Source organism: Salminus brasiliensis, chromosome 5 (assembly GCF_030463535.1).
Source record: "Salminus brasiliensis chromosome 5, fSalBra1.hap2, whole genome shotgun sequence".
Taxonomy (NCBI): Eukaryota; Metazoa; Chordata; class Actinopteri; order Characiformes; family Bryconidae; genus Salminus; species Salminus brasiliensis.
In genome coordinates, this window is record NC_132882.1 from 43542451 (window position 1) to 43559323 (window position 16873).

Consider the following 16873-nt stretch of genomic DNA (forward strand, 5'->3'; position numbering starts at 1 on the left):
GACACTTAACATACATGGTGATGAAAGGTAAAGAGTACTGGAACGCTGATTGACTGGTACAGCATTCAGCGAACAGTGAAATAGGAAATATTGTTTTTCAGAGGGTCATTTTTTACAGTAGTGCTAAATAATGTCTAAATGTTCAGTATAACACAAATAGCAGAGGGCTTAGAACAGAACCTTGAGGGACGCCACATATTACTTTTGTATGTATAGCTGCTTTACTCTTAACATTTCAACATTAAAAATAATCAGTCATGCAATATATGGACTAAAATAATAAAGGTTAATCACTAAATGTTAGATTAGCTAAAATTACAGGCTACTAGGCTAAATGTTAGCTGATATTTTCAGGCTAATAACAAATGTTTATAAAGATTTAATCACATTCTATTTTTAAATATAAGAAAAATGCATAAACAAGTCTAAATAATATTGAATTAGACATCTTTTGTAGTAAAATATACTATAGATTTCAGTCCTTCTTCTGGGAAGAGTATGTCAACTCTTAGCGGCCATTTGTCCTCTACTGTAAATGTTAGCTATACTTTTAGGCTAATGGATTTTAGCTTCTAAGGCTAAACTTTTCAGGCTGATAAATAATAATTGCTAAATCTTCAGGCTAGTAAACATTAGCTAAAATGTAAGGTTATTAAGTTTTGCAATATAATATTGCATTAGCAGCTATTTTAAGTGCTAAGCTACTAATGGGTAGTTACTAATAGCTAGCTAAAATTTTAGACTACTAAATGTTAGTCACTAGGTGTTAGCTAGCTAAACTTATAAGGTTATATTATTTACTTATTACTGGTGCAAACCTACATAGATGTCTGAATAGAATCTACAGGACTATCTATATAACGTTAGCTAAGTTAGAGTCAATGCTAGCTAACGTAAGCCATTTCAGTGTTTATTTGCATAAATTTATTGTTATTTTGGGGTGACAGTTTGATGGTTGACAGTTTTTTTATGTTTTTGCTTGTAAATTGGGGGGAAAGCCACTGGAAACCACGATAATTTGCGTAGAATATCAACGGGAAATGGCTGTAGCCCACTGACCCATATATTAGCATCGTTTTACTTCAGATTAAGTTTTATCTTCGGGCAATAGTGACATCCCGCAAGCTGCGGGATGAATGTTATAGAACTGTTTAGCTATATATTAAATTTGCGTGTGAAATTCTTTACTAACCGTGCTAATTTCCTCTCATTGCTAACTGGTGGCCCAATAGCTACCCTGTTAGCAAGACAATAGCGGGCCGTGTTGCTCAGCATTTTCTGGTTTTGTCACGAAAGTCACTTTTCGTCGCTCGTCTTGTTCCAACCGACCAGTTTACTTCTTATTCCTTCATTTCTTACCTTCGTTATCCTGTGTAAATGAGGTCATTTAGACCTAGCTGTTAGCATTTTTCTCTCAGATGCTCAGATGTAATGTGTTATTTGTGTTGTTTTCTATAATAAATGAAATCTGTTGGAAGAAATGAAAAACTAGTTAGATCTAGTACGCGGGACAAATATCTGGAAGGTCTGAGGGTGGACCAGCGGTGGCAAACATTCAGCGGGGGGCCGACTTTATCACGCCAGCGGACCGATATACGCTCGCTATCTGGGTAGCAGCTATTTTGGCAGCTTTACAGCCGCGGAGGCTCTTGATGAAAAATGTTTTCTGTGGTTTAAATTTAGAAGAAACGATGATAGAAGATAGCGAGCGTCTGGATTAGCAGACATCGGCGTGATCTCCCGCTCGCTGCGGTGTGTGTGTGTGTATGTGTGTGTGTGTGTGTGTGTGTGTGTGTGTGTGTGTGTGTGTGAGGGAGGTCATTAGCAGAGGTTACTTCATCCTCTAACGAGCGAGGCTAAACTCAGACAGCAGCAGCTCAGTGCCTTTCCCCGGTGCCCTGCATGATCCTGCTTTCCATTGCAAATCAGCTCAACGTGCACCAGCATACACACGTGTGTGTGTGTGTGTGTGTGTGTGTGTGTGCATGCATGTGCTTACACCACCAGATATGCTTAGACCACAAGTTACAGCATAAAGCTGTATCTCTATCTCTCTCTATCTCTCTCTCTCTCTCTCTCCATCTTTCCACATGAGTCGGCAAATGTCCTTGAGTGAACTGACGGTGTGCAGTGTTATGCTAGCACTGTCACGCTATGTGCCCGTCCCCGAGGAGCTTAATTAGCATTCTGTACGTTTTACTGTTTAGTCGCCGGATTGTTTAATTAACTTAATTAAGCAACCTGAATTAACATTCAGACCTGATTTACTCCTGTTTCCAGTCTTCTGCAGCTCCCTGTGCGCTTTCGTTTAGGTGCTAGCCCCGCTAATACGATGCTCTGCTATCACTGCTAGCGTGGCACTTCCTGGTAGCTTCCGGTTATGTTAGCAGGCGTGGTGGTGAAGTTTGGCTCTGGAGCGCTCTAGATTAGTTACTACGTATTAGCTAGCTAAGCCTTTAGACTACTAATGTTAGTTACTAACAATTAGATATTAGCTAGTCTAAACTTTTACACTACTAAATGTTAGTCACAATGTTTTAGCTAGCTAAACCTTTAGATTATTAAGTGTTAGTTACTAAGTATTAGGTATTAGCTAGCACAACTTTTCGACTATTACGTGCTAGTTAATAAGTATTAGGTATTAGCTAGCTAAACCTTTACACTACAAAATGTTAGTTACTAAGTATTACGGATTAGCTAGCTAAACCTTTAGACTACTAAGTGTTAGTTACTAAGTATTTAGGTATTAGCTAGCTAAACCTTTAGACTATTAAGTGTTAGTTACTAAGTATTAGGTATTAGCTAGCACAACTTTTCGACTATTACGTGCTAGTTAATAAGTATTAGGTATTAGCTAGCTAAACCTTTACACTACAAAATGTTAGTCACTAAGTATTATGTATTAGCTAGCTAAATCTTACAAACTATTTTCTAAGTATTATGTATTAGCTAGCTAAATCTTTTAGACTATTAAATGCTAGTTATTAGGTATTAGCGAGCTAAACCTTTAGATTATTAAGGGTTAGTTAATAAGTATTAGGTACTAGCTAGCTAAATCTTTCAAACTATTAAATGCTAGTTATTAGGTATTAGCTAGCTCAACTTTTCGACTATTACATGCTAGTTAATAAGTATTAGGTATTAGCGAGCTAAACCTTTAGACTATTAAGTGTTAGTTACTAAGTATTAGGTACTAGCTAGCTCAACTTTTCGACTATTACATGCTAGTTAATAAGTATTAGGTATTAGCTAGCTAAACCTTTACACTACTAAGTGTTAGTTACTAAGTATTACGTATTAGCGAGCTAAACCTTTACACTACTAATGTTAGTTACTAAGTATTAGGTATTAGCTAGCTAAACCTTTGCACTACTAAGTGTTAGTTACTAAGTATTAGGTATTAGCTAGCTAAACTGTTAGACTATTACATGCTAGTTACTAGGTATTAGTATATATATACCCTATTACCCCATACTGAAATCTGACACATGCTACTACACCCATTGCAAATATATAAGAAATAGAATATAAGAAATGTCCCACTACGTGACATGTTGAATATAAGGGAATTCCATATATTCTGATATCTCTCTTATATTTTCATCATTTCATTAGGCGGTGCTGATACCTGCAGAAACCCCCATAGCATGCATTCTAAATGGTACTGCTGCTCTCTTACAGTACATAACAGATCCTGATAGACATTTTTGGGCATTTTTGGCATTTCTAATATGAAGAACTACCTCTTGAGCAGCTTTTCAGTACCGTGTTATATATTACTATATATAAATGATATATTACTGTTCAGTTCAATGAAAAACGGGATTCTGGCCGCCTTAAACCAGGTGCAAAGGGGTGCATGATAAAACAGCAGTGCTCAAACTGTGAATCTGCATGTGCGGAAGCTCAGCCGGGACCTCCGTAGGCCTACAGCTGCTGCAGTGGGGCTGACACACACACACACACACACACACACACACACACACACACACTTGCATCTGCGTCTGCATCAGCATCAACACCAGCATCAGCATCAGCACTCACAGCCATTTCCCATTTCCCAATTCCAGTCATGCTTTACTATATGGAGTCATGGACACACAGAAAGCTGGGCCTGACCCTTCATGCAGCAGCAGCCCTGATCCCAAGCCCACCAAGCCCACCAAGCCCACGAGCAGAGTCAGTAAACGCATCTCTCAGCAGAAAACAGCAGCATCAGACTTCTGCAGTAACGGGGGCGGGGCGGAGGCGCCGCTCGGCTCTGATTCGTCCCTTTCTGTTAGGCTTGCCGCACGCTGATTGGACGCTGGAAACGTCGTTTGAAAAACGGGAAAAGGGGGGAAAAAACGCTGCTGTGCTGCACCTGCCGCTTTATTCATTAATCTACTCACTTATTTATTATTACTTTTTAAACTGAATAATAATACTAGTCTAACTCGCTGCTGTGAAGCCACGAGCCTTTCCGTTCCGTTCTCGAGCTCCTACAGCAACGTAGCAGACGTAGCTAGCAGCCCTGCAGCAGCGCTGTGCCCCAGAGTCAGGGGGGAGGGACACGCGCCGTGGGGGCGGGGCGATACAGCCAGGGAGAGCGTCGCGAGCGAGAGGGAGAGGGGGGCGGGGTGAGAGAGGGATAAAGAGAGAGGGAGAGAGAGAGAGAGAGAGGAGGAGGAGAGAAGGGAGGGGGAAAAAGCAACGCGCTCCAAAAAAACCGGGACAGTGCGGCTCCGTTAGTTTAGCCGGCTCCTCCGCGACGACCGGAGAGCAGCTGCCCTGCCCGGCTCTCTGCTTTCATTTCACACCCTTCAGTTAGTCCTAAATCCAGCCCCGCGCTCCTCCAGCCCTCCGGACTCTGCTCCCACAGTCCTAGAGAGAATAGACTCGGCTTTGCTAGCTTGCTTTTCTTTCCCTTTTTACGTCACGTTTCGTCTTTTTTAGACTTCTATTTACGTCATTTTTTTTTTTTCTTAAAAAAATCTATTACGTCATCTCCTGAGAAGAGCTCGCAGCCATGGGGGTAAGCTTTGCATTTGCACCAACTTTGGATGATACGGGACGTTAGTCTGTTAGGACTTTACTAGACCGAGTGTGTGTGTGTGTGTGTGTGTGTGTGTGTAAGTGTGTGTGTGTGTGTGTGTAAGTGTGTGTGTGTGTGAAACTGCACAGTCATGGATGCGGCGGCTCGGGCCGATGCAGGTGGCGATGACAGGATGACATTGATGGGTTTGATGTAGCCCCGCAGTTGGCACGCGATTGCGTCACAATGCAACGTTCCCAGCTCGTCCATTGTGACGTACGTCGCGTTCGGCTGCACGCACACCACGGTGTACCTGCGTAATTCAGCACCGCGTATATATATATATATATGTGTGTGTGTGTGTGTGTGTGTGTTGTGTGTGTGTGTGTGTGTGTTTGTGTTATTAATGGCACATATGGTGCACGTGTGAAGGTGTATCCCACCCACCCCACATCACCCCCCCCCCCCCCACACACACACCCACCCCCCTCAACCTTACCCCCGACCACACCCCCTTATCACCCTCATCCAGCCTCAGCTCGTGCCCCGTCCCCTGGACCGGGTTGTAAGTGTTTATCTCGTCTCGAGATAAATGTGTGTGTGTTCGTTTATTGATTATTTATATAGCCGGTAGGGGCACCGCGTGCGTCATAATGCGGTTACCGGCTCTGATACGCACGCGCGCGCGCGCCTGCACTCACACACACACACACACACACACACACATATATGTATAGACATATACATAAGCACGCACGGACCGTCGTGGCACACACTCTATAACACACACACTCTATAACACACACACACACACACACACACACACAGATTGTAAGTATTGATTGATTTAATAATCAATAGTAAGCTCGCTCATTCATACACAAGGCAACCAAATGTCCCGTATGACCTGACCTCCAATAGGAGAACACCTTAAAGATGGAGGGGGTGGAGGAGGGTGGAGGAGGGGGGGGGGGGGGGATGTTAATTGTCCCACACGTGTCGGGACACTGCGTCCAAAAATGCAGAAATTATCAAACTGCCGAGTCATGTGGAAACGCCAGTGTGTGTGTGTGTGTGTGTGTGTGTGTGTGTGTGTGTGTGTGTGTGTGTTAGATGTGGTGGTCTTTCTCTCCAAGCATGCCGGCATATCGAAGTGACGCAGTGATGCCGGCTGCTACTCAGCGTTATTTTCTTCCCACCCGTATTCCGGCAAGCCCCGCCCAGCCCCGCCCCACTGCGCTGTCATTGGCTCTTATGTCACACTCGCGGGCATGAGCCCGCCCTTCAGAGCTGAGCGTGCGACTGCTGGCCAATCCGCGTGCAGCAGGGCGGGGGTCTCGTGTGGCTGAACGAACTGCCGAGCCGAGCGCAGGAGGGCGTGGCTTGCCGGAATACGGGTGGGCAGCGCTAGTGAGCGCAGCCAATCCAAGCGCAGGCGCATGGAAGGTGCTGGCCAATCGTAACGCAGCAGCAGGGTGGCCAATCCTAGCGCAGAAGGGCGGGGCTTGCCGGAATACGGGTGTGGTCAAAAATATGGATATCTGCAATGGAGTGTGATTGCAGAGCCTGTAGAGTTGAGGTGTATAGGAGATGAGAGAGAGAGGGGGGGGGGGGGTGTTGGTAAGGGGCGAGCGAAGCTATAGGGTACTGTACGTACTTTTCCGGCTCACCTTGAAGACATGTGAGGACGCACCGGGACAGTGTGGGTGGGGGTTGGGGGGGATGGGGTGGGGGTTTGCACATTTGCAGGTGAGAGCCATACACGAGACGAAAGGAGGGGGGGGGTGGGCAGAGCTGTTGGACAAGAGAAAGGGGTGAGGGAGGGAGAGAGAGAGAGAGAGAGAGAGAGAAAGGGGTGAGGGAGGGAGGGAGGGAGAGAGAGAGAGAGAGAGAGAGAGAGAGAGAGGGGTGAGGGAGAGAGAGCGAGCGAGAGAGAGCGAGCCAGCGAGAGAGAGAGAGAGAGAGAGAAAGGGGTGAGGGAGGGAGGGAGAGAGAGAGAGAGAGAGAAAGGGGTGAGGGAGAGCGAGAGAGAGAGAGAAAGGGGTGAGGGAGGGAGGGAGGGAGAGAGAGAGAGAGAGAAAGGGGTGAGGGAGGGAGGGAGGGAGAGAGAGAGAGAGAGAGAGAGAGAGAAAGGGGTGAGGGAGAGCGAGCGAGCGAGAGAGAGAGAGAGAGAGAGAAAGGGGTGAGGGAGAGCGAGAGAGAGAGAGAGAGAGAGAGAGAGAGAGAGAGAGAAAGGGACAGATCATGTTCCAGTGTTCCACCTGAGCTCAGATCACATTACCGAAGTTCTTATGCACTCGGCCGGCTGGGTTACGGCCTCTCCGCTGGGGTTCTGGTGAGGAGTGAGCAGAGGGGCGTCCGTGAGGTCAAGACTGAGGCAAGCGCTCTGTGGGATTGGCGCAGTCCGTGTACGAATGTGCTACGAAGCGTTATAGAGGTTATATAGAGGACATAGGTCGTGGCAGTGGAGTCTGATGTTCGACAGATGTTTCATGTTAGTGAAAATCGGGTTGACGCAAAAACCCGCCGTTGGCCTTTACATCAAGCTTCAACGTTGGATAGATGTTGAATTTAGATTACCCGACACCATAGTTTAAAACCAGCAAAATATCAACGTCTATCATAGAGTGTTGGCCAGATGTTGACCAGATGTTGGGTTTTGGTCACACTGCCTAATAACTAAATGTTAATATTAACCAACGAAACTTTCAAAGTTTTGAATGTAATGTTAGAATGTTACGTTGAGTGGACATTAAGGTTAAGACGTTCACCAGATGTTCACCCAGACGTTTACCAGACGTTGGATTTTGATTATCTGACACCAAAGTTGGAAACCAACAAAATATCAATGTTTAGTTGTGTTAGAATGTCATGTCATTAATGTCAGGGACATTAAGATTATGATGTTCACCAGACGTTCACCAGACGTTGGCTTTTGTCACCCTTCCGTATAACTAAATGTCAATTGGACGTTTGGAGGACAGTGGATTTCGGTTATCTGGCACCACAGTTTAATACAGACAAAAAATATCAACGTCTAGTTATGATTGAATGTGACATCAAGCAGATGTTAAGTATACAACGTTGACCAGATGTTTGCCAGACGTTGGGTTTTAGTTACCCTACCTAATAACTAAATTTTAGTGGCGTTTTTTAGACGTTTGGAGGACATTGGATTTCAGTTATCTGACACCACAGTTTGAAACCAACAAAATATCACTGTCTAGTTATGTTAGAGTGTGACATTAAATAGATGTTCAGAATACAACGTTGACCAGACGTTCACCAAATGTTCACCAGATGTTAGGTTTTGGTCACCCTACCTTCTAACTTAAATTTAATGGGACGTTTGAAGGACATTGGATTTCGGTTATCTGACACCACAGTTTGAAACCAACAATATATCAACATCTAATTATGATAGAATGTGACATCAAGTAGATGTTAAGAATACAACATTGACCAGATGTTCCCCAGATGTTGGGTTTTGGTCACATTACCTGACAACTAAATGGCAATATCTAATATGCACATTTGTGAGATGTTTGGAAGATGTTGTGTTTTGGTTATCTGACACCAAAGTTTGAAACCAACATAATATCAACATCTAACACTGTTGGAATGTCAGGTCGAGTGAACGTTAATATTATGACATTCCCCAGATGTTGGGTTTTGGTCACCATACCTCATAACCACTCATTACCTAATGCCACAGTTAGAAAGCAACAAAATACCAACGTCTCATGATGCTAAAGTGTCAAGTTGAGTGGACGTTAAGATCATGACGTTGATCAGATGTTCACCAGACGTTGGGTTTTGGTCACTTTGGTGCAGCGGAACTGTGTTCTCTGGAATGATGGATGGTGCTCCATCCTTTCACTACTTTTGAGATACTGAGTTGGGGATGGTGAGGTGGGGTGGTGAAGACTCTTGTCATTGAAAGCAATCAAATCCTCACAGCCATGCTCCTCCAAAATCTAGTAGAATGCTACATTGTTCCCTGGACAGAGCGACTCCTTTTTTTTTTTATACCCTTCAGAAGAAGCAATGAAACAACCAGCAGGTGTCCCAATACTTTTGTCCCTGATCTCAAAGCCAAATCAGACTTCCATTAGATCCGAGTTCTGTCCCTAGATCAGTGTAAAAGCATCAAGTAAATGGCCGGCTGGCTGCCGAGGCTATCAGGTAGGCCCGATGTCTTCAGTTGGATCTGGTTATCATGGGTCGAGCCGGGTGTACGCCAATGCATGTGTGACGCCGGTGCGTGTTTGGGTTCCCAAGGTAGGATTACCCCCTCCTACTGTTCCCCCAGCATCGCTGGCCCGGAGGTTAGCGGAGCGATGAGATTAGCGCCCCGTTCGGGACATTAGCATGACTTATTCATGCTGTGCTGTCCAGCTGAGACGAGAACCTCGATCAAAATCACAAGGCAATTTTTATTTCCACTGAGGAACCCTATCCGCATCTCTGTTTGCTCTTCAGCCCTCTCAGCGGGCGGCGGGTCAGAGGGCGCGGTAACGCGGGGCGCTATAAAAACAGGCCCGCCAGGTTTGACTTGATATTTTGTTTTTGGAGGTGCGAGGTGTCGGGTTTTCCAAGAGAAGGCAACCGAATCGCTGGGAAACGGAGAGAGAAAGTGATATGCAGTGGTCCCAGACCGTATTAGGACCCATGCTCAAACATGTGCAGTGGGGTCCATAAGTATTTGGACAGCGACAGTTTGGTAATTTGGAGAATTTCACCTTGAATTCAAGGCACTGAACAAAAAAAAAAAACTTGGCTGCAGGTGAACATCGCAGACAAATATCTAAAGGGGTTCCGAATGATGGAGGCAGCTGAAGATGATTGGAAACTGGCTGAGAAACCTGTAGACCATGTCAGGTTCAGATCCAGATCTTGATCCAGTTTCCAGTCCAGGAAAACGTTTAATTTCCAGAGAGAACAAAATGCAGGACGGCAAACTGGATTCAGTGGTCCAGATTTGAAGAGCAGGGCTGTAGAACATCAAGAGTGTCCAGATTTAAGGTTGTTAATATAACGTATGAAGGTCTTCAGGTCCTGACCAATGGGAGAGCTTGATTAGTAGTAATGGACTAAGACTAGTACTGTAATGGCTAGTAATAATAGACTAACACTCATTTTGTAATCGCTAGTAATAATGGACTAAGTAATTGACTAAAATTAGTACTGTAATGTCTAATAACAAAGGACTAGAACAAGTAATTGACTAAGACTAGTACTGCAATGGCTAGTAATAATGGACTAAGACTAGTAATTGACTAAGACTAGTAATGTAATGTCTAGTAATAATGGAGTAAGACTAATAATGGACTAAAAATAGTACTGTAATGTCTAGTAATAATGGACTAAAAATAGTAATGGACTAAGACTAGTAGTGTAATGGCTAGTACTAATGGACTAAGACTAGTAATGGACTAAAAATAGTACTTTAATGACTAGTAATAATGGACTAAGACTAGTACTGTAATAGCTAGTACTAATGGACTAAGATTAGTAATGGACTAAAAATAGTACTGTATACTGTAATGTCTAGTAGTAATGGACTAAGACAAGTACTTTAATGACTAGTAATAATGGACTAAAACTAGTAATGGACTAAGACTAGTACTGTAATGTCTGGTAATAATGGACCAAGACTAGTAATGGACTAAAAATAGTATTGTAATGCCTAGTAATAATGGACTAAGACTAGTAATGGACTAAGACTAGTACTGTAATGGCTAGTAATAATGGACTAAGACTAGTACTGTAATGTCTGGTAATAATGGATTAAGACTAGTAATGGACTAAAAATAGTACTGTATACTGTAATGTCTAGTAGTAATGGACTAAGACAAGTACTTTAATGACTAGTAATAATGGACTAAAACTAGTAATGGACTAAGACTAGTACTGTAATGTCTGGTAATAATGGACCAAGACTAGTAATGGACTAAAAATAGTATTGTAATGTCTAGTAATAATGGACTAAGACTAGTAATGGACTAAGACTAGTACTGTAATGGCTAGTAATAATGGACTAAGACTAGTACTGTAATGTCTGGTAATAATGGATTAAGACTAGTAATGGACTAAAATTAGTACTGTAATGTCTAATAATAATGGACTAGAACAAGTAATTGACTAAGACTAGTACTGCAGTGCTAGTAATAATGGACTAAGACTAGTAATGGACTAAAAATAGTACTGTAATGTCTAGTAGTAATGGACTAAGACTAGTAATGGTCTAAGACTAGTACTGTAATGGCTAGTAATAATGGACTAAGACTTGTACTGTAATACTAGGGTTTAGAAACAAGCATAATTCTTTTTGAATAAAAATAAAATAAGATTATGTGGATTTTTAAATTCATTAGATGACCACTAGACCTTCTCTGAAGGTTCCTCCCTGTTATTGTCAGAGCACCTGCTGCCTTTTCATGTAGTCTGGACTTAAGCAGAAATAAGCAGAACTGCTGAAATGATGAATCATAAAATCCATTTAAGCACAAAGTTGCCGTTTTATTTCCACACACAGGATCTGCAAATTCAAGAAAGGCTGGAGGGATGGACAGATGGACGGGTGTGAGGGGGAGGGGAGGAGTAATGCGTTAAGCGGGATTTCAGATTTAGGAGTTTTGTATTTGGTCTCATTTCAGAGAACACAGAGAGGTAACCTACTTGTAGTTTGGCGCTGTAGATCAAAAACCTTGTATCTCTGTTTTTGCATTTTTTTTTTTACTTTTTGACATAATGTGAATCTAGCAGTCGTACTTCATGTTGTCTCAGAAATTCATAATGAACTGACCAATAGAAATGCTCCAAAATGACCTGGATTAAAATCTTTTTCCATTGACTTCCATTGAAAGTTCAGAAGGTTTTTTGCTTTTCCTGTAAAGATGACGTTTTGGAGATACAAGGATTTGCGCGTGTTTTATCAGTCAGGTTTGATCCTCATTCATTGACCACATTCTGTTGGAGGGTTCCCTCAGATGGAGCTCCACAATATGGGCGAAATGACCTCATTTATACTGCGAAATAATAACGTGACATAGTTTGAACACCTTGGTTGTGATTGGTTGGAGGGCTCATTTGCATATTGCGGTCTTCTGTGATGTCACAATTGGAAAGGTCAACATCACAATAATAATAATCATGCACAAATAAAATGTGGAGTGAGCGAGCGGGTGAGCGAGTGAGCGAGCGTGAATCGGTCAGTGAAGAGCGAGCTAATCCCCGTCTTTCGTAATCAGATTACCTAATCTGGACTCACCCAGACCTATCCTAGTCCACGCTGTGCTCAGAGCGGCAGATGGCTCAGCAGGCACCAAGGACGTTCTCACACACACGCCTGCACTCATACACACACACACACACACACACACACACACTCTCTGAATGATGGCTTTAGTCATATTTCCATGAACCACGTCGGCCTTCGGGCCGAAAATTATCATTTGAGGTCAATCTGCCCTTATTTCCTCTTACTCACTCACGCAATCTCCGAACACCGTGTCCGGTGGGTCAGTATCAGCGTATTTGTGGACAGTCCACCTCATGGACCATGTCTCTAGGGAAGGTATTGATCATATTAAAGCATAAATATGATCATAGAAAGCAGTACTTATATATTTTGGATCTTGAAAAATACAACTTTACATGAGGAGGAAAAAACCTTCCCAACTTTCAATGGAAGTCAATGTAAAAAGGTTTTCTTCCAAGTCATTTTGGAGCGTTTCTATTGGTCCGTTCATTGTGGAATCCAGTCCCAATATGAAGAACAACTTCCTGATTTAAACTAAGTCAAAAAGTGAAAATCTGCAAAAATGAAGATAATTGGTTAGCATATGTTAGATTAATGCTAAATTCGCTACAATGGAAAGAAAGTAAAAGAGCTCCAGTAGAAGTCAGAAGGTCGTAGTTACACCGTGACAGAATTCACAGCCATAAATTCTACCCTAAACTAACTTCTTAAAGAGCTACCCACGCTTTCCTCAGAAGATTAGCTGGAAAGATTAGGCTATGCTAACGCTGCAAGAACCAAGTTTGTCCCAGAAGTGCTAAAACTTTAAGTAAAAAGCCGCAAAATTGTCAGATTTACTAAGAAAACTGATTTTTACATGGTTGGAGAATTGGGGAACTGACCATGCTCTTTTTAAATTAGCATGGAAGGTTTACGTATGCTAACCATGCAACAACAGTGTGAAAGAAATTAACAATAAAGCTGTATTAGATGTTGAAAAATAATAAAAATATAAAACGTTACCTCAAGACTGAACCTAAGTGTCTGATTTATGAAGAAAACTTGCGGTCACATGGTTGTAGCACCAACTACACCATTTCAATTAGCATGGAAGGTTTACGTATGCTAACATTGTAGCAACCACATCAAAGAAATAAATAGTTAAGCTGTACCCGACGTTATGAGGGAACCAAATTGTCTGATTTAACGAGAACGCCAACGTTTACCTCATTAGAGAACCAACTACACCATTTACATTAGCATGGAAGGTTTAGCTATGCTAACACTGCAACAACAGATTAAAAACACATTAAAAAATAATACAAATATAAAACGTTACCTAAAGACTGAACCTAAGTGTCTGATTTATGAAGAAAACTTGGTTGTAGAACCAACTACACCATTTCAATTAGCATGGAAGGTTTAGCTATGCTAACACTGCAACAACAGTGTCAAAGAAATGAACAATAAAGCTGTATTAGATGTTATAATACTAATAAGAAATTATAATACAAATGAAAAACATTAACTAAACCTGAACCTAAGTGTTATCTTGTTGTAGAACCAACCACACTAGTTACATTAGCATGGAAGGTCAAGCTACGCTAACCCTGCCACAACAACAACGTTTTGTTACGGTGTTAGCGTAGCTCGTTTAAGCTCTGCTAACAATGTTATTAACCTGTAAATAAAGCAGGGGCCGAATCTTCAGGTTTACTGATCAGACTTTAACATTGTCCGAGAGCTGGCCGCGCTAGCTGAGCTTAGCATAAAAGGGTAAACTACGCTAACATGGCGATAGCTGGATAAAACAGCTGGAGGAATTCACCAGAGGTTATTTAACTTTAACCTTAAAAAAGAGGGAACCGGGGTTGAGAGCAGCTGGCATTCGAGAATTGCCTGATGGTTCTGCTGCTAGCTAGCACGCTACTTCTTCATGCTCTGTGAGCGGCTAATCAGGTCTGTGTCTGTGGGGCTGGCTCGGGGCCTTCACAGTCCGTGCTTTTAGTAGTAAACAATTATGACAGATCCTGAACACACACACACACACACACACACACACACACACTCATCGCTGAAGGGTAGTCATAGGAACAGTCTGATCTGGAAGTGAAGTGTGTGTGTGTGGTTGAATTTCACAGAAATAAAGTTCGGGGAAAATCTGTGAGCTGCTTGTAGCGCTAATGCTAGCTGTCCATTTTTGAACTTGCTGTTTTTGTTACTGTGCCTTTAACATGTATATATGATATATGTAAATGAGGTCTGTTCCGACTGGCTGTCGACCTTAGAGCTGCACTTAGAGCTTAAACGTAGACCGACCACATGGGGTACCACAGCAACCACTTGGCAACACCCTAGCTACCACCTTAGACATGAATAGCTTAGCAAATACCTTTGCAACTGCCAATGCAACCACCTGAAATACCATAGAATGCACCCTAGCAACCACAGAGACACACCTTAGCAACACCTTAGCAATTACATGCAGTGCCATAGCACCAACAAGTAGACACATCTTAGAAACACCATAGTACCCACTTAACAACACGTAGAAACACCTGAAATACCCTGGCAACAACATGGTATACCATAGCAACCACCTAGGAACTCTGCACCGGGGACATCTTTGCAACTGTATAGCAACAAGCTTGCAACCATCAGCGATACTGTAGTCACTGCATAACAATAACAACAACCATAGCAACCATCTAGAAACACTGCAGCAACACCTTAGCTACCACCTGGGAGGTCTTTGCAACCATTTGAAATACAAGAGCAACTTTATAGCAGCAACCTTGCAACCATCAGGAGTACCATACCGTAGTTGCTACATAACAACCTAGCAACCACCTGGCATACCATAGCAACCACGAATCATGTTGAATTAATAGTAAAACACTTCCAGACCCGAATCAGGCTCAAACTGAGCAGCTCTGTTTATTGCGCCCTGCTGTCGCTAGATGTCGGTGCTATCGGTGATTTCTGAAGGTGACCTTCAGAGCAGCCTGACTTTACATAACGTCCACCGAAATCCTGTCAGCGCAGGACGTCAGCCAGTCCCTGAAGGGTCCGTGCTCACCACAGCCCCCTTATACACAGCACAGCGCACTGCATTTCACGCTAACACACACTCCGCAGGGACACACACTCCCCGCAAAGCCATTCCGCTTTCGCAAGGACAGAACTGGCCGCGAGAGTTCGGGCCTGGGCATGTAAACACCCCGTGGTGTTGTAGGAGGGCGCTGAGCAGCAGTTTCAGCCCAAACCCCGCTGATCCGACAGGACGTGTTCAGGCCTCCGAAGTTTGCTTCTGTAGTTTTACACTGGAGCTGTGAGTGCTAATGGTGCTAATGTAGCTAACAAGCAATGGAATCCTATACACCCTCAATTAGCATGGTGCTAACAGTACGACCAAAGAATTTTGGGCTGATGTCGATTATCTGTAGACAAGGAGGCCGAAAATCGAGATACTGGGCTGCTAATCATCCTTAGTGCTGCTGTGGGCGGGGCAAAAGGGCTACTGATGCTTTGATTGGTGGCATTTGATGCATCTTATTTATTGTAAAAGCTTATATAAACCAGTTAGCAGTTAGGCTAACTGCTTTAGCTAGTTACTTAACAAGTAAGCCTACACACCCTCAATTAGCATGATGCTAACAAGGGGTCAAACAATAAGGCCGATATTTTTGGGGCTGATATTGATTATCTGGGCTGCTATTCATCCTTAGCGCTGGTGTGGGCGGGGCAATAAGGCTACTGATGCTTTGATTGGTGGCATTTGATGCTTCAGATTTATTGTTTATATAAAAAGCTTATATAAACCAGTTAGCAGTTAGGCTAAATGCTTCAGTTAGTTACTTAACAAGGCTATTGTAGCTAACAAGTAATACTGCTTATTGTATATAGCTCCAGTTAGCATGGCGCTAACCAGGGATTGACCGCTGTCAACAAGAAGGCTGATAAACCTGCTTAATTTAGCATTTAGCATGGTGCTAACTAGGGTTCAAACAATATGGCCGATATTATTAGGCCTGAAACGGCAGAAAAGCTACACTACGTGGACAAAAGTATTGGGACACCTGTTCATTCACTGTTTCTTCTGAAATCAAGGGCATTAAAAGGAGTTTTTGCTCTTTCTCTACTGTCCAGAGAAGAAGGCTTTCTACTAGATTTTGAAGAAGGAGCATTGCTGTGAGGATTTGATTGCATTCAGGGACAAGAGCGTTAGTGAGGTCAGGATGCTGGATGATGATCACCACCCCACTTCATCATCCTCATCATCCCTAACTAATCCCAAAAGTACTGGATGGAGCTCCACCATCCTTCATTCCAGAGAACACAGTTCCTCCACTGCTCCACGGCTCCTCAACGCTGGGGGGCTTTATACCCCTCTAACTAGCCCACGCCTGGCATTAGGCAGAATGGTGCCGATAGGGTCATGATGTTGATCTGCTCCAGAGGGTCCTATTCTATTGGCAGTACTTCTCTACAGGGACTAGACAAGCTGTCTCTCTCTCTCTCTCTCTCTCTCTCTCTCTTTCTGTATGTCTCTCTCTCTCTCTCTCGCGCGCTCTTTCTCTATGTCTCTCTCTCTCTCTCTGTCGCAATGCGTTTTA

At 43.1% G+C, this 16873-nt stretch overlaps 1 protein-coding gene across 1 annotated transcript in view; it reads left to right on the forward strand.

Moving 5' to 3' along the window:
* Positions 1 to 4652: 4652 nt before the first annotated feature.
* The window catches only part of atp1a3b (ATPase Na+/K+ transporting subunit alpha 3b), a 31500-nt gene continuing 19279 nt past the window's right edge, over positions 4653 to 16873 (forward strand). Inside the window, exon 1 of the mRNA XM_072680512.1 lies at positions 4653 to 5014. Coding sequence (XP_072536613.1) covers positions 5009 to 5014 — 6 coding nt within the window. The 5' untranslated portion in view covers positions 4653 to 5008. The remainder of the gene's footprint in view (positions 5015 to 16873) is intronic.